General features: G+C 41.1%; 1 protein-coding gene and 2 non-coding genes across 3 annotated transcripts; 1 reads left to right on the top strand and 2 right to left on the bottom strand.

Moving 5' to 3' along the window:
* Positions 1-13,584: 13,584 nt before the first annotated feature.
* ppdpfb (pancreatic progenitor cell differentiation and proliferation factor b) lies at positions 13,585-18,908 on the bottom strand. The gene is made up of 5 exons (XM_070909747.1): positions 18,759-18,908; positions 17,294-17,381; positions 16,603-16,680; positions 14,846-14,939; positions 13,585-14,118 (listed from the first exon to the last, which is right to left on the bottom strand). Exons 2-5 carry the CDS (start codon positions 17,346-17,348, stop codon positions 14,004-14,006), a joined length of 342 nt encoding a protein of 113 aa, XP_070765848.1. The 5' UTR covers positions 17,349-17,381; positions 18,759-18,908; the 3' UTR covers positions 13,585-14,003.
* A 2,261-nt stretch (positions 18,909-21,169) lies between these two features.
* trnas-aga (transfer RNA serine (anticodon AGA)) lies at positions 21,170-21,251 on the bottom strand. Its single transcript has one exon. It is a non-coding gene; the product is annotated as a tRNA-Ser (tRNA).
* A 207-nt stretch (positions 21,252-21,458) lies between these two features.
* trnae-cuc (transfer RNA glutamic acid (anticodon CUC)) lies at positions 21,459-21,530 on the top strand. The gene has a single exon. It is a non-coding gene; the product is annotated as a tRNA-Glu (tRNA).
* Positions 21,531-23,850: the final 2,320 nt, after the last annotated feature.

The following is a 23,850-nucleotide window of genomic DNA, read 5'->3' as shown; positions in this document are numbered from 1 at the left end:
TTTGAGCTCAGTGTCTGAGGGCTTTATTACACCGTCAGTGTCTTCCTCTTATACTATGCGACAAGAAACATGGCAGCTTCACTAAAAACAAACAAACAAAAAACATAAACACACTATTCAACTTCTTCTGTAGCACAAAATAACTTCAGAAATGCATCATAATCTTTTCTCATTGAGTGGACGGAGCGTCATCATCTTTGACTTCACTGTTACCTTCGGCCATCGGTTCGATTGTTATGATAACACTGTACTCGAGAAACAGCCGAGACCTGGCAACACAGCAACAGACCGGGCAGGAAACACGAGTCAACAGGTCGTCAACAAGCTGTCAGGTCAGTCAAACGTATCTGGAAGACAAAACAAAGGCAAACAGCTGATCTGGCTACTGCTTATTTACAACAAGTATGATTGGCTTGTGTTGATTTTCCATGATCTCAGTACAATGTGATAATAACAGCTAAAAGATCAAAACCAAGTTGTAACAAACCAACTTGAGACTTAACTTACTCGAGATTTGACTCTCTAGAGACTTGGGTTGTGACATGACATGGACTTGAGAGGGATGCGTCTTCGCTCCCCCTGTAAAGCCCCAGTTTCCCTCCTGTAGATCCAGGTCTAAGACTGGAGAGAGGAACAGGAAGTTTCAGAGAGACCCATGAGGAAGGATGAGGGAGGGGTGGAGGGAGGGAAGAGACAGCGGAGAGGTCCGTCTCCTCCGCTAATAAAGCTTCAGTCTGCGGAGGGGAGGAGACACACTTCACTGCTGAGAGGAAAAGTGAGACAACAAGGGTGTCTGGTGCTCCATCATCCCTCCGTTTCTCTTTCAGCTTTAGACGTCTGATCACAAGATTTCATTCTGGATTCATCTGATCTTGTTCTGCATCTTTCCTGATGTGAGATTCTCAAAACACTGGATCTGAAACATCGAGCAAAGGTAAGACTTTCACACCTTTCTAGCTTGTTTACACGTTCAGTTCCAACGCTGCAGGCAGAAATATGAAAGTGTCCTTGTGATAATCTTGACCTTCTTCGTGACGTGAACTTCCTGTTAGCTGTAAACACTTGAACAGAGCTGAGAGTGGACACAATGCTTCCTCGTAGTTTGACCACAAAGTGCAGACGGTAAGGAAAGATAAAGGGTATGTGAAGTAAAGTACGACGTCTTTAGTGAAAAGCTCCGGAAGAGACGGGGAAGTTATGTGTCGTTAAAATGAGAGAAGACAAAGGTGGTATTCAGTGTTGTTTCCTGTCCTGGAAACTGACATGATCTATTTCAGTAAACATAAAGAGTAGAGCGTCAAACTGGGCGATCAACTTTTCTATTTTCTAAGAGAACATGTAGTCATTTTGTTTTTGATTTCACAACATTACACGTTTTGAAGCCCACAGTCGCCTGTCATTGATAAACAGCTTTTATTTGCATCTCAAGTTACTTGCTCCTAAATTTAGACTCCGGACAATAAACTAAAGTGCTGCATGACACCAAGGACTTTCTGAAGTAACAGATTTCTGGTTGAGCAAACACGAAAGTCTAAAACTGTGACAGGTTTCATTCATCTAATGAAAGATGCCAGAGCAGAATTATTTGAGTCATTTGCTCTTTGGCTTTTTAATTTGTGACTTGTGACTTGAAACTCTTGGCCCGAGTGCAGCTCTGCTCTCATCCGGCTCCAGTTGCAGCAGTTAACATGCGCTGCATCCACTGCACTCTGTTTGTAACGTTAACACAGTCGTCCCCGACAAATGCACTATTTCCTCCTGTTTGAGCGACGATCAGCAACAAGCCGTGTATTCAGCCGTGTTTTGGTGGAAATGTGATTATCTGAAGGGCGCTAAGAATATGAATAACAAAGGAAAAGTAGATTATGATGCAGGAGTCTTTTTTGAGTGAGTTTGACACCTAAAACACATTTTCAGTGGCGTACTCCTTTAATGTCACCTCCTACTACAGCATTAATCAGAACCCAATGAGTCTGAAGTGTGCACAAACCAAATCTACTTCATTTCCAACATTGCAAAAAGGAATGAAAGCATGTTAAAGCCTTCATGGAGCATGTGTACGGAGCTGCTGTTTGATGTAATCCACCAGAGATCAGAGGATTTACAGCTTGTTTTTGTCAACTCCCTGCCTTCTGAGACCTTATCGCTCCGCCGTCTGCTGGCGAGGCAAATCTCCTTGGCATCCATGTCATTAGTCAGGATTAATAGAGACTTGTTGTTTCACAGGCTGCAGGGCAAAGTCTGCTGGAACAATCATTTACAGCCGCAGGAGGTAGATAGTTTCATGCAACCACAACAAAATACACTGTGGTGGAATTAGCTTGAGGCAGTAAACAAGGGGAAACAGTCAGCTTCCATCAAGAGGAAGAACGCGCCTTTCAGCAGCTCCAAAACCGTCATATTTACATGACGATTAAAACTTATATTAAAATGTACAACTTCACAACGAGTCACCATCTGCCATCTCTCAAGTTTCCACAGAAAACAGACAGAGTGGAAAACCAGCGAGCGACTGTGTTTAAAATGCTGCTGCTGCGTCTGCTGCGTGAACCAGTGCAGCTTTGTCTACGCTGGTCAGACTGAGGAGAAGTGAAAGTGGATTAAGAGACTGAGGCTGAGCTGCCGGACAGAGAGAGTTACAGAAAAACGTGACATGTTGTGTCGTTAAAACAGCGGTGAGCTTGTCTGAGAAAATCATCACACACAGAAACCCTGTCATCTGAAACTGACGACTGTTTTAAAGTTCCTAACAAAAGTTTGCTCCACAAATTAAAATGAAGACCTCTAGAAGTGGCGACCCTCCACTCTGGAGGAGAAAAAAAAGGAAAGTTTCACAAACTGAGCTGCAGTATTATATCATTATATATCTAATATACGATGTCAGGAGCCCAGTTTCAACTGCACAGCCCAGACAAAGCTCATCTTCCAAAAACAAGCTTATTTGTAATTTTCACAGCTTAATATCTTATATATCATCTCTCAGAAAAGTGCACTACCAACATTAAGTATACAGAAGTGAACGGGGAAACATGCAAACCATCTGCTGCCCATTCTGCGATTCAGTTGTCTTTGGAATAAAAAGACAATAACATTTCCTCCGAAAGAAGCAGTTTGCATGAGCGATGATCGCCATGAACCAGTCCAGGGCTCTTCAGCTGACAGCTGACTTCAGACCCACACTTTTTTATTAATTAGTGTGTGAAAATCTAAAGTTTTCACATCGCAGAAGATGCAGCAAAGCATTACAACGCGAGCCTTGATGCGTGAGCAGGCGCTCTGGACGGTACTTTACCTGGACGAATGCTGTGAATAATACATTTCTGATCATCTCAGAATATCAAACTAGCAACTCAGAGTCGACTTGGACGGTTCAGATACGGCCACCACGGCATTTATTCTAGCGGTCACCAGTTAACGCAGAAGAAGACCTTTTCTCGCCGTTTGACGGGGACCCTCCAGTTACATCACTGTGACCTCTGACCTACATCCACCTCACATGTGGGTCACAGCGGAGCTAAAAGCAGCAGCTGTGTGTCTGAGAGGTAAAAATGGGGCCGCTGACCTTTTGACTTGGATGCTACTCGACTCTCTGGCTAAAACAGAAGCCACTCCTGAAACACAAAACTGCACCATCACTCTCGTGTGGGGGGGGGGGGGTTGGCAGACGTTGGCTTCATTTCCTGCACATTCTTGTCTGAAGTCTGGGGATGAGATTTAAAGAGGGTGGCGAGCTGACCGGAGGTGGGTCTTTGCATGAGAAAAGAAATGTTTGTTTATCATCAGTGAACCGTTCAAGCTGATTGAATTAGTGGTGCAGAGGACGGTGTTTTCACATATCCTTCCTCCTTCCTTCCTTTCTTTCCTTGTTTCATCGTTCTCTTTCCTTCCTTATTTCCTTATTTCTTTCCTCTTGTCTTTGTTGTTCTTCTGTCTTTCTTTGCTGTTCAGCTAATGTTCTCATTCAGGCCTACTGACGGATGCAACAGTTGAATAAGGAGAGATTCTTTCTTTTCCATATTAAAAGTGTTAATATGAGCTCGACGTACAGATGAACGAGGTGGAGGGAGAGAAAGAGAGACATGGTTACAGCTTTAAGGGGAGAAAAGGAGAAACAGACTCTATAGGAGGCTGAAACAACAGTGACCTCTCCCCTACATGTTACTGGCACTTCACACTTATATAAGCTGAGTTTAGGTTTCTCTTACACAACGCAGCAGCAGCAGACGATGAAAGATGGTCACATAAGAAATAGTTCAGGTCGGTTTTTCCAGGTTTATAGAGTTTACTCATCTTGTCACTGGATACAACTCTACACGGCATGTTTAAGTTTCTTTAAACCAAAAAAATCTGATCAAGTTTGTGACCCACATTTGAATATTCAAGCACTTTCATAAGAATTGCAAACAGCCGCATGACAATAACTTCATCATTCAACTCAGGTGGAATAAGAATAAATAATACGGGATAAGTGTATTTTTCTTAGCAAACAAACATTTTTACTCTGTAAATCTCTGTATTTTACGCTCTGTAGTTTGGACATGTTACGTCTTCATCAGTGTTATTGTCCACTCGTGTCTTTTCACTTGGTACTGATGATGAATGGATGACAATGGTCCTGAACATGTAGAAGGTGTATAGAGCCAAACAGTGGAATGTTCCTGATTGGCTACTTCAGTCACCTGATGTCAATCCACCTGATCAACTGCTGAAGACCAGAGTGAGGGCAAAAAGCCCCAAAACACAATCATTTATCCAGTAGAGGCCTGACAGAGGGTCTGCAGGGAACATCTGCCAATGATTTGACACCAAATATGAATTATTTTACTTTATTTAAGTTTATGTTAATTACTTTCTGTCTGTTGGAATCAGGGAACTATGTATAAAAAAGGCTTCATTCACTGTTTGGATATCCAGTGTGGATGTTAACAGCCTCAGATTGCTTTAGCCTCACTAACGTGATGCATTTGCATGTGAATCGGAGGTTGGATCACTCAAAAGGGGGCGAAAACAGCGCGATACGAAGCTCCAGTGAGTTACGAAGCTGTAGATGACCTCCTGATCACCTCCACCCACACCTCCTTCACTTGCATTGTTAGATCAAGAGAATGACGGAGGAAGTCCAGCAAAATACTAACGTTTTACTTGAAGAGTGTATTTCTTTATTTCGCGGTCTTCGTCCGTGCCAAACTGCTTACAGACTGCATGAGAGGATGTGCTGTTGCTGCAGCGGTGGAGATGCATCATAAACACCACACACGTGATGCAGCACAGAAGTCAATACTGAGAATTCAATCCGCCTCAGCGTGTGAAGAGAGCCTGCCTACATATGAAACACCACGAAGACTCAGAGCTGTGAAATTACCCACTTTAAGTCTGTCAAAGTAACATCCATTAGGAAACAAATCTCCCTAAATACACGAACGCCAATATTTACTTACACTGAACTGACAAACACACATCCAGCTGCATGTTGTTCTGTCTCTTATTATATATTTGCACATATAGAGCTAATCTTCCATGCTTTTATCAAACATTCGACGTTCAAACCCACAGAATCGCAGAACGAGGACAACAGTGAAATGAGTGTTTACAGGACAAACAAGAAAACCTGGAAAACTGGAGCAGCAAGGATTATCTGTAAAAATAAATGACCAGCTGCTTCCATGAAAGCTGTCACCAGCCTTAGATTTCAACACTAAAACAAATATTGTGGCAGCTCCTGTTACCCGAAAAAGTAACTTTTATCTAAAGCTAACACTGAACGAGGACAAACATACATGCAGCCCCCGGGCTGTTGACTTTGACTTTCAGGACACGTCACTTTAATCCTATTTTGACAGTTGATCACCAGCGTACCTGCCAAAATCCTCTTTATTATCTGATCCAAAGAAAGAGACCTGGTTTCTGAGCCACCTGACGGACCATAACCACAAATCAAATAACTAGCCTCTGTATCAGAAGGTGCACACATTTCAGGGTGGAACAGATGAAGTATTGTGACGGACAACTTTGGTAGTTTGTATGTTCCTGAGGTGCATCTCAGAGGCATCGCTTCAGAAGTGTTGGGAAATTATTTGATGCTGAATCTGACGAAGCCTCCCAGCTTCCCTTGTAAATTCCAAAGGACACATAATCGATCTTTGAGGCTTTACGGCTCAGATATTTGAAACCAGCAGGATCTTGACGAGCAGCAGACAAACAAAACCACACACAGTTTCTAATAATAGCAGCATCAGGTTCTGATAACAGCAGCATCAGTGTTCCAGGTTGAATAATCGTTTCCTCTGTTTGCTTTGCTCAGCTCAGTGTTTGCATTTCCCTCTTCACGGGTTAGGGTTAGACTTTATTCTTTGGACTCTCGGTTGGTGAAGTTTTCGGTCTCTGCAGGTGGCGCTCTATTCTCTGTCTGTTCTGGCTATAACTGCTCATGCCAGCTGACGAAGTTTTCTATGTGCCAACAGTTTATTTCCAGCACAGACAGACCAGGAACCCAAGTTGTGTCCCGGTTCAACAGCTTTATTTATTTTATTTGGTCATTATACAACACAGGATCGCACAATGAAGCGCAGTTGTAGCCTCCTCCACGCTACGCACAGAAAACAAATAAACGAATATTCAAATATTTTAAATTGGAATAGTATAAAACAAAGTGAATGAAGGTATCAATAAGGGAAGAAATAAAAAAGGAAAATATACAGATATTGACAATGAACTGTAACTTTATTAACTAAATTTATCAGAAGCTAATCTATTCTGCCATCTTTTACAAACAGGAAATGAGACGTGGATTAATTTTGAATTTGGACTTAATATAATCAGCAATGATTCTGGTAATCAATTAATTATCGAAGTTGTGTTTCAAGTAACAATTTTCAATTCCAGCCTTTTATAAGTGAAGATCTTTATTAGTCAGTCAGTCTGTCTTTATTGTCCACAAGGGAGAAAAGAAGTTTGCAGTTGTTTCAAAAAGATATTTGAACAGGGAACTTGTGAGGGACACTTTACTCTATTTTCTGACATTTAATAAACCAAGTAACCGATCAATAATAATCAATAATTAAAGTAATCTAGAGTTGCAGCTCCACAGTAGATGTTAAATCAAGCTGTGACTTTGGAATTTCAAAATTAAAAAACTTCACAAAAAGCTGGTAAACTGTCTATTTTCTGTCCATGTTGTTGGATGTGTGTTTCATTCAAAGAGAAACGCAGCTCTAGTAATATTTTTACTTCGTCATTAACACAATATCTGATGTCCAGCTGATGAAAGTGAAGTTTAGACTCAAATGTGAAAAATCAGACAGCTTTGTGGTTTGACCTGAGTCACGACCCCCCCCCACTCTCTCTCTCTCCCCAACCCCCCTCCCCAGGATGTTGACCCTGTAGGTCGACGACCCCAAACATCTGACTCGCCATGACCAGCGTCAACTCTCCAGCCTGTCTGCTCGCCCGCAACCACTTCTACAGAAGTATGATCACACACACACACATTGAACCTTTGACCTTTGACCTCTCTGGCTGAACTCTGCATCCCTCCAGGGAAAATAACATCCTTTGCTTCTTCACTCATTTTGCTGGACTGGGACGTTGTTGAGCGCTTTAAACACTATTTCTGTTTTCTATTATTTGAGCTACAGAATATCTGCTGGTTTTCTTTGAGTGTTTGATGAGAATCTTTCTTTTTTTTTCACAATTTATAGACTAAACAAATAAGCAAATCTGTGATCAATAAATTCAAATAATGAAAATTATCATTAGTTGCTGCAATATTTCAAAAAAGCTCATAATTGCTTTCAATAATAATATGTCAATAAACAGGGAGCCAAAACAAGCAATTCAGTTTGAAGATGTCACCGTAAGCTCTGGGACATTTTAATGGACGTTTTTTTAACTATTTTCAACCATTTTAAAGATAAATGATTAATTAGAATATTGAGGAAATAATTAGCACATTAATCAATGACAGAGATAGTCCTTCAGTTGCAGATATAGTGTGTTCTGTGGACACTGTTTCAGGAAGGATGACACGCAGCTTTTTTTAATGTCATGTTTCAAACAACCAATAAATCAATCAATCAATCAATCAGTCAATCAATAAATAAATAATTTGCCTCCATTGTTTCAGAGTGGAGACAGAAAAACGTTCACCAGGGTCTGGATGAGGGCCCGGGACACTGAGGGCAGGTAGAAACTCGCCTCTGGAGAAAACTGGAGGTAGTTAGAAGGTTTTGACAATGATGAATTAATCTACTGATGTTTAAGTTTGATAAGAATAACTTTGTTTAGTGAACAAAACTACACGCAAAGACAAATGCAGACATTAAAGAGGTACAACATGCGACTCTTTTCAGCATTAAAACGTTTTTTATTTTGTTGAGTTGTTTACTTCTTACCAACAATTTTCAGACGTAGAGAAATCTTTCATTTTAATCAAGGTAACGGTCGTCATATAAAGAGCATGCGTCAGCGTTGTGGTTGTCTGCCAGAAGCTGTCGGAAATGTACTTTTTACCCAGTTTAAAGTCACGTTTTTACACTTTTTTTTTTAGAAATTAAGCATTTTAGACATTTATCAGGGAAAAAAGCTGAGCAGACTCGCAGCCCCCCCCCCCCCCCCCGGGACGTCACGTGAAACTGCTTTACGATGAACACTGAAGGAATCCTAACTGTGAGGAGATGACTACTACTAACTCCCATGATCCCTCGCTACTTCATGACGTCACCAAGCGGCGTCTTTTGTTATTGTTTTGATTGAGAGAAAATTACATGTTGAATAATGACAAAACAGGAAGACGTCACAGTCCCGCCCACACTGTGTTTGACTGACAGGTGATCTTAAAGATGAGGAACAGAAACACTACTACTATTCATGCTCCCTTCTCCTCTTCTTCTTTCTCAGATTCTCTTCTTGCTTCTGTGTCACAGTGACATTTGCTTTTAGCAGCAGTGTTCACTTCATCTCTCTCTCTCTCTCTCTCTCTCAGACTTGCCCCCCAGTCCGGAGCAGATGAAGCCGGTGTTCAGCTGTCACAACGACTCCGTCAGACACAAACAGAAACAGCTCACCCTCTTGGTCACCATGGCAACGCCACCTGGTAAACCTATTTACTTACACAGTCACTATAAGAAGAGGGATCTGCTCCCATTCAGCCACAAAAGCATTACTGAGGTCGGCCACTGACGTCGGGTGATGAGGCCTGGCTTGTAGTCGGTGTCCCGGTTCATTCCGGCTGGGTGGGGTTGAGGTCAGGGCTCTGTGCAGGCCAGTCAGCATACGGGGGCCTTGTCATGTTGAAACAGGACAGGCCTGCTGGAACAAGAAAAGGGTCGTCCTCAATCTGCTGCCACAAAGTCAGAAGTGCACTGCTGCCTAAAATATCAGCATCATGATGAAAAAACAGCCCCAGGAAGTTGGATGTCAGTGATGAAATGAAATCTTTCTTTTTGGAAATGGACTGAAAACTTACCCAACATTTAGATCAAACATGCATCACGAAAAAAACATGCGATTTGGGTGAAATGCAAAAAATATATATGACCAGTGGAGGCCCTGGTGTTCAAATAAGTAGGTCTACAAGAACACATGCTGCATATACACAGACATGCCTGCACGCTCAGTAAGTAGGTCAGTATACAGTGTACACACACACACACACACACACACACACACACACACACAGCAGTCTTAAACCTAGTTCCAGTGGCCTTGTTAAACCAGGTTAAGTCCAACTGGTTTTTCAGACATGGTTTAGAAAAGTTATCTTTGGCCTATTCTGCATTTAAACGACAAGGCTGAAGTTATTTCAAAAGGCCAAAACTAACGCTGTGTCAGTCCGTCGCTCTGTACTTTCTGACTTCCCTGCTCTGTCTGTGGCTCCGAGGCCATTCTTTCCCACTGAGGACATAAATCTTTGAAAAGAGGCCACAAATAGAAAGTTCCCTCAAACAGGAGGAAACAGTGCATGTGTTGGGGACTATTTTCAGCCGGGGATGAACATTTGGCGCTCTAGTGTTTACGTCGTATTTGGGATTCGCTCAAAATAAACTACAGTGACTGAGATCGAGATGGAGAAGAGAATATCTGATCCTTCCCTCCCAGTTTGCAATGACCAGTGCGCCCAGTGACCCAGAAAAAAACGTATGAATTGATTCATTTGCACATTATGGATTTAACAAAAACTCACAGGTTGGATAAAAGGCAGGAGGAGCTAACGCAAGTTATACTTACAATAAGATATATTTCTAAAACTGTTTTATGACTCAAGTGAGACTCTGTGTTTCCCTCTCCTCCCAGGATTCCCAGGCGGCATTGGAAGCAAAGGATTATGGGTCAACATTGTCCTGGGCTCTTCTTCTTCTTCTCCTCTTCACTTCACCTCCAAACCAAGCAGCCCTGCTGATCGGGGCGTCAAGTAGAAGGAAACGAGCGCACCTCATTGGTTCATAAACTGAAAGGAAGTTAGGAAATCAGGATCCTTTAACTTCCCATTTCTCAGCCCTCTGCTGCTGCTCAGGATTTGACAGCCAGGGTCAAACGGACGAGCACAGACCAGGTGGACGAACTCCACGTAAAAAGACACTTAAGAAAGTACCTGATGTTTAATATCAAAGCCTGTTCATGCAGCGAAATATTTTAGATTGCAATGTGAAAGTAGAGGCTTCAAGCGGAGTCAAAAGTTACCAAATATCATCAAAAAGTTGGATTTTGATGATACGTGTAATGTGGAAACTGGTCCTGAAACTGAGCCTCACAAAGTGATCCCTTCAGGGGGCCAGCGCCGTGACAATCCAGGACTTTATGTTTGTAAGATTGTTCCCAGTGAGTTATTTTAACTCCAATCTCAAGTTAAATGTACAGGTAAAAAATACAAATATACACACACATATGTACCTAACAAGTACCTGGAGAATATGATTTATAGGCATCTATGTAGGACCACGATGCTTCATTTATAACAACATGTTGTGACACATTTTACCACCATCAAAAATGCAGATATTGCATTTGGCCAAATTATGATTTCAATAATATTTCGAAGAATTGTTCGGGATAATTAAATATATGTCATGATGTCCTGCCCAGGTTCACGGACATTTGAATTTAAATTCTGACTTTTTTTAGTTGGTTTTGTGGAAGAATGAAGACGGCTGCTCGTCTCCGACGCGTCCCACAGAAACCTGAAGTATCCACGGCAACAAATAACTGCAAGTCTGAATCTTGTGGGAGAAAAGCTGTTGAATCAAAAGTGCATTTTGAAATCAAGATGTGAATGTGAATAAGAGAAAAGATGAAGGGGGAAAATAAAATATGAAAAGTGTTTGGGGTCGTGTTTATGAACCATCAGGAACCTGCAGAAATTAATAGAGAAAATGATAGCCGAACGTAAACCTGATATTCACTGTCTTTCAGCTGTGTTTTGGTCTCCATCACTTTCTGAGGGAAATATCTGCCTCTGTCTCGACAGCTTCATGCTGCGGCTGAAAACTAAATTATGAGAGTGAACCAAAACAGTGAGCTGGTGGACGCTGCGAAGCTCTGCAGAGTCAGGTAATAACTCTCTGTGGGTCAATCACTATGAGCGGCCCTTTTCACATACAAGTAGTCATGTGATTAATATAAAAATATTGATTGTAGCCTAGCCCAGCCTCAGGATCTGAAATACTTGAACCACCTCCAAATCTGACCCTTGAAAATTCTTAATTCTATCATGATACTGATTTGAACCATAACACCCGGCACTGTGACCAGGGAGAGGGAGGGGAGCCCGACAACAAGAGACTGAGATCCGGATAGAGAAGATCAGCTACTTCACTCCCACTTTTCGATGACCCTCTGAACACCCAGTGACCTGGAAAAACTGCAGCGTGGGAGGACGGCCGGCCGCAGAACAAATCCTCTTTTCAACCTTTCAACACTGTCATGCAGAGGGGGCCACTTTACAGCAGCGCCGCTCCCATTGTTTGTCTTTCCCCCGTCTCATAGAGACACACAGAGACACCGAGGGGCTGAATAGGGGACAGCACTGCTTACACAAACCCATTTTACAGCCAAATGGGAAAGTCCTTGCGTCAGGATTTGTGCTGCAGTCAGCAGAGAGATTTTTCTCCACCTGTCAGGAAAAACTGTACAAGTGAAATGGTGTTTGCTTTCTGCACGTCCTCTGTGACTGATAGCACTGTTATCATATATCTTTATATATTTTTTACATTTGACTATTTTGAACTATTTTGTATCGGACTGCAAATAGTGATTATTTTCATTAAGGATTAATCTGATGATTAACACACATCTTGTAAAGTAACTAAAGTTATCAAATAATTGTTGTGCAGTTAAAAGTACAATAATACTGGACTGTAGTGGAGGAGAAGTACCTCAAAATGTGTACATAATTTACAGTACAGTACTTGAGTAATGTACCTAGTTACATTCCACCACTGCTTATTTCTCCATTAAATCAACAGCCTGAAATGACGTAAATATTCCTCTAGGAAATAAAACCGTCCAGACTAGAGGCAACATCACGTGACTGTCGGTGGGTTAGCTTGTTTATAAGTCTACAGGAGCGGAGGTGGTGGTTAAAAGGAGTTTACGAGACTTAAAGTAGTTATTTGGTTTCAGCAGCAGATGCACAACAAACACCAACAGAAGGTAACAACCTTCTTCACAGAAGGTGCGTTTGATTTATGCTGCAGGGCGGGAAGAGTGTGTGTGGAAGAATACTTATTAATTTTTATTTTTTTAATTATATTTACTAAATACCATTAGTGTATGGATGTTATCTAGAAAACTGGACTTTATTAAAAAAGAGGAAGCAACCAACAAACATGGGAGGTGGATGGAAGTGCGGTAACTACTGATAATTGGCATATAACCAACTTTTATAGCAGTGTGCTGTGTGTTTTTTTTATTATTAAGTGTTTGCCCTTCTTCCAGATGACTTCGAAGTTTAAATGTAGACTGTAAGGCATTTTTCTTTCCTCTGCTAAAGGCACTGAAAGCAGCTAATCCTGGAACTATCAACATGAGAGAAAAGCTTGTCCAGATATTATTTTGCAAACAAAAACACATCCAAGATTTAGGCCTTTAAATTTAAAAAAAAAAGGGAAGTTGAAAGCCGAGACTGTATAGAATACATTATATATGTTATATACGGTCTATGGTTGGAACCCTGGAATGTGTTTTTACCCATAGGAACTGCTGGATACAGTTTCCAGATGTGTTCCAGTGTTTGGACACTGATCCAACCAGCAGCAGCAGCAGTTGGAGGACGTGAAGTGCTGCTCTTTCAGTGTTTACTCAGTTCCTGGAATAGCCCTGTACAAAACCAGTGAACCACTCCCTGGCAAGCAGACACCTCCTGGTCCTTACACCGCTATGGAAAACATCACTTGGCAAACTAATAAATTATAAATCATTTATTAGGTTAAAAAGTTAAAATCATGTTAAAACCACAGAGAAGGTTGTATGTGTACTTAGATGAACATTGAATTCGAACAAAACTTCTTTTGTAATGTTTAAACAAACCTCTCTTCTGTTTGGTAATTGCAGTGTTTGAGAAGAACAAAGACGTGAACCCAACACAGAACATTAGGCTGCAAGAGTCTACTTTATTGCATTTGCAATCACAGGGTGACAAAAGTGAAAAATGTTAAACAAAAGGCATGTGGATGTCTACGCACCACAGTATGACAAACACTGAACAGTACAAATGTTAAAAAAAAGAACAAAGGAGCCTATCAGTTGCATCATCGTCTTGTTTTTTTTTTTGTTTGTTTTTTTTTTATTTGAATTATTTTTTTTTCTTGGTTGTCAATAAAAATAAAAAAAACACAAGGTTACCAAAACAAAACACAAGTAAGGCAGCCTATACTACAATGAATAATAATAATATAAAAAAAACTAATAAGGTTGTAAACGGGATGTCTTCCCGTCACCTAGCGTTGGTCGCTGGTTTGATCCCCCCCCCCCCCCCGAGGTGCGGCGTGGATCAGAGTGAGGCTGCAGGATCAGGAGGAGGTGGGGCTTCCTGCGTCGCTGCTCTCACTCACTTGGCGTTGCATCACCATCTCCCTGGCAACGCAGGTGATCTGACCATTCGTCACCGCACCTGGGACCCCCGCCCTGAGAGAGAGAGAGATTGTGAAAAGCTATTCTTGATACTGTATAAACACAAAGGGTGTGTCTGCCAGCTAAGCACACCAGGACAGATTTCATTGTCTACACCATGGATGTATTAAGGGAGCTCAATGCAGCGCGCCACTCAACCTTTCTGCCAATTTGTCCTAGTGGCCACTCGCGGTGTTGCAACGAAAACCTCCCCTGCAGCCCCTGAAGCATTTCCCTCAGAATATAAAAGACATCCGTATAACTGTTGACAGGACACCTCACACTTTAAACAAGCTCAGTTATGACTCTCTGTTCTTCCTTTTTAATATCTTTGATATTTGTTGAACTGATCCACAGCCCTGAAAAGCTCATTTTATTTGCGTGATACAGAGTTGGACTGAGCTGGACTGGGCGGGGCCAGCAGGGGTGCTCAGGTGCAGTGGGCCGGGCAACATGGAAGCAACTGCAGAAGCTAGAAAACCTTTCTGGCTTATGTGCTGGCCAATCAGAAGGAGGTGGGGCTGAGTCTGATATCCAGTTCCTATAATACATCCAAGGTCTACGCCCTGTCAGGTGGTTTTGGTGAACAACATGTAGCAACACGTTACACAACATTTATCAGTGGAGTCTCTAACAAAGTCTGAGACAGATAAATTGGGTGAAATTATGACACTGTAAGGACTATGACCAGGATTAGAGTAAATAAGACACCGTGGCTGTGTGTGTGTGTACTTATACTTACTTCTGCTGTGCCTCCTCCGTCAGTGGGGTCATCCCTGGCTGCTTCCCAAAGAAGAAACTGGACCACCAATGGCCAGAGTCCTGCTTGGGGAGTCCTGTGGAGACAGAACATGGAGGCATCAGGCTTTAAGTTTATACAGGTAACACTGCACCTACTGTCCATTTAAAACCAACCACAACATTAACTTCCAGAGGACAGTATTTAATAAACCTTCCTCAACAGATTAAAGATTAAAGACTAAATTGAGGAAAAGTACCAGCAGCTGCAGTCGCTGAAGGGAGACAGCAGACCGAGTACGACAATGTTAGATTGTGGAGTACGTGTGTTTGAGTATGAGGGTGTGTTTCAGCAGCTACACTCAGAAATGACTCAGGTTTCCCCTCTCAGGACTCGTGTTTGGCTCTGTGTCAAACTGACTGCGACACCTCGATTAGTGTCTGAACAGCTGCTTTACATTCAGGCTGTTATATTTATAATACAGCTGCTGTGTGCCATAATTAGCTTCTAGGCCAAGCTAATTCTAAAGTCATATATACTGTGTGTGTGTGTGTGTGTGTGTTTATACAGTCTACAATGTGATCTTGTTTCCTACATTTCATCAAGTATAAACCAATCATTGCTTACTTGGTTATAACACCAAGAAACAATGTAAACCATCTAATCAAGTATTACAATTTAATACTATACAGTCCAATACAGTCTTAAAGTTCTCTTTTCTCTGTTGTTTTTTCATCTGTTTGTGGTTGTAAATATAATTTTTCCATTATAGCTATGATTTTACTGCTAATTCCTCACTCATGCCACTTTTTATTTATTTGTGTATTTATTTTGTCCTTTTCAATCAAATTGAATTTCAGAAAACTAACAAAATAAGCAGTATGAAGGGCATGTGCACTGAACTGTCCATGTATGCACACACACACTGTCACCTACTGCACTGTGGTGTGTGTGTGTGTGTGTACACTTTTTAGCACCCTGACACCATTAAAAAGCTGACGCAGCCGTTAAAACAGGCATGCCAACACAAACCTGAGCCAGCACTAGACTGTTGGCCCAGCTGGTTTTTACATAAAGCTGCACTGAGATGCTGATCCAGAATTACTGGTCAAGTCAGCAGATATTAACTGGTGCTGAGGGTTATATTGGTGCACCGGGGCTGAACACGTGTGTGCCAACGCTGGGTTTTTTATGTGAATACTGACATCTGAATGGGAGGTTAAAGAAATCCCGTAATCCTGAGAGAAAAGTGAAAATACGTTTCTGCTCTTCCGCTCTTCTAGAAAGACCAGAAACGAGAGCTCGGTGTATTCCAGGATGACTCAACCATAGTAAGTCTGTGTGATCTGAGGCAACAGCTGACTCAACCACAGCAATGAGGTTAGTGAGGTTCCCGAAACTGAAGGTCTGCCTGCGATATTGGTGTTGTGACGTGGATCAAGCAATGTCACAATCTTTTGACATTTGTTGCTCAAACTGCACACAGGATGTGGGCCAGTTGAATAAAACAATATTCAAACAGCTGGCTATAGGCTCCGACAGGCAGAGACACCTGGATCCGGTACAGGGACACACTCCAGTGGTTGCTGATCCTCTTGAGCAGAACACACTTCTGTCCAAATACACAGCCATTTAAATGACTCATTCTCTTGTTAGAGTTTTGAGTTTTAACTTCCCATGAGGGTCTAAAGTCTGTTTCTAAGGCTTTTCCGCACTAACACACATTTTTTTTCCCCTTTTGCATGGATCCAAACACACACCTGGATGGTGAGGGATGACCTCCCCGCTGTACTCCGAACTGCCGCAAGAGCTGCTACTGGACGTAGAGCCGATGCGCCCTGCAGGAGGAGAGAACGATCAGAAAAAAGAGTCAACCAAACTGAGAAGGTGAAATGTAAGGTTCATTTAACATGAATTACTCTGAAGGGTTAAATATTTGACCCAAAGAAGCTGTAAGCTGTAATGCACGCTTTTGATTTGATTTACTGAGGCAGATAACAGGTCTGTTAGGTACCCTGGGAAACCTAAACAGAACATATACTTTACATATATCTACACGCAGAACTCCCATCATAACGAAGAGATAGGTGCCAAATATGTTGCTGTAACAACGGATGTGAGCTTGTATGACTTTAGCGTCTCGTGTGAAGCTATGCTACATATATGAACAAAAAAAAAAGAGAGGCTGGTTTTACACTTCAGACTCTGACCTGGTTACTAATACAATCAGCATTAAACCAAGCTCTCAGCTCCAGACCCAAAGTCACCCTGAGCATAGCCTACACATACGAGTCATGTTTTATTCAGGGTAAAGCAGTGACTCATTACATCTCAGTCTGAGGCACTTTAATGATGCTTTATCTAGTGGGAGTATACTGGGAAGTGACCCGACAGGAGGAAGGAGTCAGTTTCCGCTGTGATGAGGGAATCAAAGGAGAGAGAGAGACTCACTTCGGTAGTAGTCAGTGGTCGCCACGAGAGAACCGCCTGCTGGAATAGCTGCCATTCTACTGTTGATGGTCGCTGTATTGATGGAAACCTGCAGAGGAAAAACAGTTTGATCAACACCAGACTGGGCTACATCACTCACCCAAGCATTTTATTTTTATATTCCCTTCCAGACAAATGCCCACACACACACCGGTCCAAGCCAGACATTCTGATGATCTCATTACAGGGGCTTCAACTGATGATTACTTCATCATCAAAACCATATGTAATTAACCAGTTATTGAAATTATGGCTGCAACTACACTACACTGTTCATTATCGATTGATGTGCCCATTACTTTCTCAATTGATTAAGTAATTGTTTGGTCTACAAAATGCCAGAAAAAGGTGAAACATTTCTAACCAACAGTCCAAACCCCAAATATTCAGTTTACTATCATAGAAACCCACGAATATTCACACCAGAGGCTGGAACCACTGAATGTTTGGCATTTTTTGTAATCATGTATTATGAATCAGCTAGTTGCATATGTCTCATTATATGTCGGTTGTTTCCATAATGACTTTTTTCCGATGAATGGATTAATAACGTACTCCATAATCATGTCAGACAATACCAACAACAGGCAAGTGTTTGGCTGTTTTGCTTGATAAATTACTTCAATCACCGTTTGATTTGTAATCAGATTTTGATGGTGATTGATCAATCGACTAACCAGTTAATCAACGAATCCTTTCAGCACTTATTACATGCAGGAAAGGAGATAAAAATCAGAGAGAGAAACATCTTTGACTCGCAGAAACAAACGAGATGCTTCGATCAGGAACAAAGGAGACACAAATAAACTGATTATGTCTCACGACCAAAATATGTAATTTATAAACCCACTAAGAGTCCTGTTCTCTACGGTTTTGTCCGCAGCAGCACGTCCGCAGCTTCAGCACGATGACGCCACCCCATGTTCTGCAGGGGTCTTGTTTACATTAGAGTCGCTGCACCAAACCGACATTTTGACGTTATGACTGTGTTTCATCACAAACAGCAGGACGGACGCGTCATTTAAGGACACGATGCGAATAAATCAAGCGGATAAAGAGCCGGTCGTAAGGCTGGACCATTTATCTTGTACAGGAGGACATCGTTGTCTCTGACAAAAGACAAAAAACAACATCTACAGATCTGTTGACACTAGAATCGTCAGCTCGTTTAAATGTCGGCACCGCTGTTAATATGATTGTTGGCACTCTGGGACAGAAAACTGGACTACAACGAGAAAAGACTACACACACAAAACGTTTCTTCTTCTTATAAAACCCCAAAACAAAGACACCCACACAGCTCTGCAACAGCTGCCATTATAACAAGCGAGCTAGCTAGCATCGTTAGCTCGCCCCCTCAGCAGGAGCCCTCCACCAACAATAAAACCACCATTTTATAACCTCACACCACCCGAGAAACCCTCACCTGTTAGTGACCCAGACGTGCTTGATGTTCAGTAGCAATTCAACTCAGTCGGCGAGGCTGGGGGAGTAAACGCTAGGCGACGGGGCCCATTTGAAAATAAGTTTTGGGTGAATGTAACCCTCCAAGGTCCGAACGGATGTCAACGCTGCTTCTTGCTGGAACCAACGGTCGGCTCGTGCTTTTATAGAGAGGGAGGGTGACGTAGGCTGCCAGGGGCGGGGCAAACTGTATCATCACGTCATCATGTACTTCATGCAGCATGTTCTTCCAAATGCCGGCAAGAGTTACTCATATTTGTCTTTTTTTTTTTTTTACTTGATTGAAATCAACAAAATCCCCAAAACATCCATCTGTGAAATACGTACTGGATTATGATTAAATCCATCTTGTTGCAAGTAAATTCAACCTTTGTATGCGTAACTTCTGGAAAGTTATTCTTAGTTTATACAACTTCTCATCTGAACTTTCGCCTCAAACACTAGATTTCCATGAATGGGTGGAACAAACTTTTCTTTGTAAATTATATCAATCCCTCGATCGATCCCTCTGTTGCTCAATTTAAAAAACAACAACACATGACTCACGCTCACACTGAAGTTTGTGGTGATTTGTTGTCTCTATACTGATTTTTTAAAATATATTTTATTTTGTTAATTTCTGTTTTTACATTACAACATTTATAAACATTGTTGATCTGGTTCAATACTCTAATACTGTAATACTTTAGCCTACATGTCGCACAGTTAAAATAACATAAAAAAACAAATTTCAATGACTTTTATGGAGTCATACTGTCGGTCTGTGTCCAATCACTGACTTTATCATAGTTGACAGAGGTAATGGCCCCTACATAAACACTCTGCACCGTACAAGCAGCTCTCTCTTGTGGTGAAATGTATGAATTACAGTAGTGTCATCATCCCTCAGGTAAATGCAATATAGTAGGTACAGGAGAACGTTTTTGGTTGATAGAAGGGACACACAGTGGTGGAAGTACTCAGATCATTTCCTTAAGTAGAAGTAACAATACCACAGTGTAAAGATACTGTTACAAGTAATGCATTTGAAATTCCACTTGAGTAAAACTACATATATTACCAAAATGTACTTAAAGTATCAAGAGTACTCACTATGAAAAATGGTGATATATACAGTGCTGTGAAAAAGTATTTGCCCCCTTCCTGATTTCTTATTTTTTGCATATTTGTCACACTTAAATGTTTCAGATCATCTAACAAATTTTAATATTAGACAAAGAACCAGAGTAAATACAAAATGATTTCATTTAAGGGAAAAAAGCTATCCAAACCTACCTGGCCCTATGTGAAAAAGTAATTGCCCCCTAGACCTAATAACTGGTTGTGCCACCCTTTCTTATTGTTGAATCATGGACACTGACCTCAACTGAGGCAAGTGAGGCCTGCAGTTCTTTAGATGTTGTTCTTGGTTCTTTTGTGACCTCCTGGATGAGTCGTCGATGCGCTCTTGGAGTAATTTTGGTAGGCTGGCCACCCCTGGGAAGGTTCACCATTGTTCCAAGTTTTCTCCAGTTGTGGATAATGGCTCTCACCGTGGTTCACTGGAGTCCCAAAGCCTTAGAAATGGCTTTTTAACCCTTTCCAGACTGATAGATGTCAATGACTTTGTTTCTCATCTGTTCTTGAATTTCTTTAGACCTCAGCATGATGTTTTGCTTTTTGAGATCTTTTAGCCTGCTTCATTTCGTCAGACAGGTTCTATTTAAGTGATTTCTTGATTCAACAGGTCTGGCAGTAATCAGGCCTGGGTGTGGCTAGTGAAATTGAACACAGCTTTCCAAAAAATGTGGTTAATCACAGTTAATTCATGATTTAACAAGGGGGGGCAATTACTTTTTCACATAGGCCCAGGTAGGTTTGGATAGCTTTTTTCACTTAATAAAATGAAATCATCATTTAAAAACTGCATTTTGTATTTACTCGGGTTATCTTTGTCTAATATTAAAATGTGTTTGATGATCTGAAACATTTAAGTGTGACAAATATGCAGAAAAATAAGAAATCAGGAAGGGGGCAAATACTTTTTCACAGCACTGTATATATAATTGATCATACGTTTTGTATGTAAAATCATAGTAACTAATAACTACAACAGTTAAATATATGTAGTGAAGTAAAAAGTACAATATTTCCCTTGTAGTGGAGCAGAAGTATAAAGTAGTATAAACTGGTTATACTTGAGTGCACCTCGGTACAGTACTTTCCACAACTGGAAACTTGAGTTACAAAAATTCATATCGTATAAATAATTCTTCTAACGTTAAATATCAAAAGCACCTACATGTGTTCAATTCACACAGTTGAAGGTGATGATTTAATTAGAACAATCAAAGGTTTGTAACTACAGTAACCGATGTGATGAAGACAAAACGTCGTTGTCGGCAGGATTCGAACCTGCGCGGGGAGACCCCAATGGATTTCTAGTCCATCGCCTTAACCACTCGGCCACGACAACTTGCGACATTACGTTGTCTGTGCTGCAATGAAATCTCGCGATAGCCGAGCGTGTTTTTAGTTTCTGCTTTGAATCGGCGAAACGGAAAATTAGAGTGAGTATTCTACTATTCATACTCTTATCGGTATGAGTCAAAAGCCCGGAGCAGGAAAACAGCCTTCAGCAGTGCCAAGTTTTGTACATGTAGTGTGATTGAAAGCACAACCGTCCCTGGTGGTCTAGTGGTTAGGATTCGGCGCTCTCACCGCCGCGGCCCGGGTTCGATTCCCGGTCAGGGAACGCGCATTTTGTCATAGTAACTGTCAACTAAACATCATAACAGGTGAAACTCTTCTGCAATCCGACCCATGTGGTAGATAACAAAAGTGAAATGTAACATTACTATACCATTTTTTTTAAACAGTCAACAGAAAACAATTTGACAAAAAATCTAAACATTTCCTGGTTGACTTTTGGTTTTAGAGCAAAAAAGGTAGTAAAATAAGACCACCATCTGATCCACTTCCAGATTCTAGCATTAGGAGTTGTGTTCAATAAAAGTAAAAGACTAAAGTCAAAGTAATGTGTATTGTTTAAATAGCAGATTTCAAGGAGGACATATTTCAAATAGAGTCCAAACACCACTCAGTCATTTAAAGGAATGCTTTATTGATATCCAAACATATACAACAAAACCAAAACATGTTTTTAATTCATTCACCATAATCTTCCAAATCTGATCCCTTTTGATATTCTACATCAGCTAGGCCCAGGACCTAAATAAAGCTATAAGTACTCTACTGTCCTCCAGCCTCTGCAGCGGCTGGCTCTGAGCAGGCTCGTCATGTGCTGCACATCATCCTTTTCCATCGCCAGTCTCCCAAAACTGACTGCAGCTTTAAACAGGCGACAGCTACACAGCAGAACACGTCCATCTTAAGTCATTTAATTCAGTCTTTAATTCATATTTTTCTTGTGGGGTGACATCTTTCCAAAGCATCAACTATGAGGGAATTTCTCCACTTTGTGTAAGAAAAATATGATTTTAAAAGCCAATTCTGAAGTAAATGAGTTGAGATGAACATTTCTTGCATCTACTGTTTTCATGTTGGCGAAGCAGAAAGTCAGAGACTCCATGAGATTTAGAGGCAGAAAGAAAGATTTTGTAACAGATATTTAAATATTGGCAACTTGTTTTTACCTGATGGCAAATTATTTGTACAAAGAACAAAATCTTCTCTAAAGCCCACCTCTCCTAACAGAAGGAAAGCCAAAAAGGAAACATAACACCTAACAGGAATATGTTAACTACCAAAACGACAAACACAAACAAGAAAGTACACTGAAGTTGTGATACTCTGGCAGCAGTTTTGAAGCAGCCTGATGGTTTTGTTTATAAGCTGTGTATATTCCACTACGTGTTTGTTCGTTGAAGAGCTATTTCTGTTTCATCTGGTCATTATTTTTTTAATTTTCTGCTGTTTTGTTGGTCTACATGCAGGTTTAAACCTTCCTGGGAAGTTTTGGCTTAAATCATTTAAAGATCCAAAATATTAATGTATACAACTATACGCTTTTCTACTTCCTCAATAAAACACTTGTCCTCCCATGACACTTTGAGACGTTGCACTGAAGCTGAGCCAGGACACAAGAGCAACATTTTGTAGTTGTAATGAGTGAAAAAGATTTTTGGCAACACGAGAGGCAACATGAAACACCTTCGGGATATAACCAGCGAGACAATTTTGGCATTTTTTTTTTTTTCAAAGAGTTGCCCTGAATTTTGTTTGCTGGGAAAACAGCAGTGTAATATTTTGTCAAACCACCAGAGGCAATGTTGCCCTTGTATCAGCAACTTTAGCAGACAAAAAAACAAAAACAAAGTAAAGTATACAACCTTCTTCTTTGCTTTCAGGTTCACCGTCACCGTTTCTGTGGCCGTGTAGTTTGTAAGAGCTTCTGTTTTGTCACTATGGGGTCACTATAGGTGCACAACCATAAGGGCAACAGTGATTTTGTACAAAACGTTTGTGTTAGTTTGGCCTTGTGCAGTGTGTGTGTGTGTGTTCAGGACATTTAGTAGAAGTTAGTGTGTATTAACAGGAGTGCATTTGTGTTCATTAAGGGGTTGTTGGCAAAGTTTCGCCTATGACAGCGAGATGTTTTCCATGACACTTTTTGTGGCCCGTCGGACTCTAAATATCTTAATGCTAACTCCCTTTCCTTCAATCGAACCAGTCTGTACAACTAAACAAAACAAACAGAAAGAAAGAAAAGACTTTTCCACCAGCTAAACTATAATAACAGGTGAACCATTTAAAGTGAGTAAGGCCGATAGAGAAGCGTTGACATTCACCGGGTAGTGTACACAGCAAAGCATCGTCTCACACTGACTTCTGTGTGTTAACAAAAGGGAGCAGCAGTCAAACCAGGCTGGAAAGAAACACGCAGTCAAAGTGGTGTCAAAACACTTTCAACCCTTGAGCTTTAGTTTGACTTGGAAACGGCTGCAGCAGCAGAGCTCAAACAAATCATTTTGTCAAATGAAACCACTTCGATTATGTTCCTTTTCTTGGCCTGATCAGTGTAATGAGTCAGTTTCATTAACAGTTTTCAGACC

This window comes from Enoplosus armatus, chromosome 8 (genome assembly GCF_043641665.1).
Source record: "Enoplosus armatus isolate fEnoArm2 chromosome 8, fEnoArm2.hap1, whole genome shotgun sequence".
NCBI lineage: Eukaryota > Metazoa > Chordata > Actinopteri > Centrarchiformes > Enoplosidae > Enoplosus > Enoplosus armatus.
The sequence above is the reverse complement of the archived record's forward strand: the minus strand, read 5'-3'. Positions and strand labels throughout refer to the sequence as shown.

Excerpts from the sequence above, each read along its gene's own strand:
- ppdpfb (XM_070909747.1), bottom strand. The coding sequence starts at position 17,348 with ATGGCAGCTATTCCAGCAGGCGGTTCTCTCGTGGCGACCACTGACTAC. Across the intron at positions 16,681-17,293 it reads GACCACTGACTACTACCGAA|GGCGCATCGGCTCTACGTCC; the intron begins GTGAGTCTCTCT and ends CTCCTCCTGCAG. Across the intron at positions 14,119-14,845 it reads ACGGAGGAGGCACAGCAGAA|GGCGGGGGTCCCAGGTGCGG; the intron begins GTAAGTATAAGT and ends TCTCTCTCTCAG.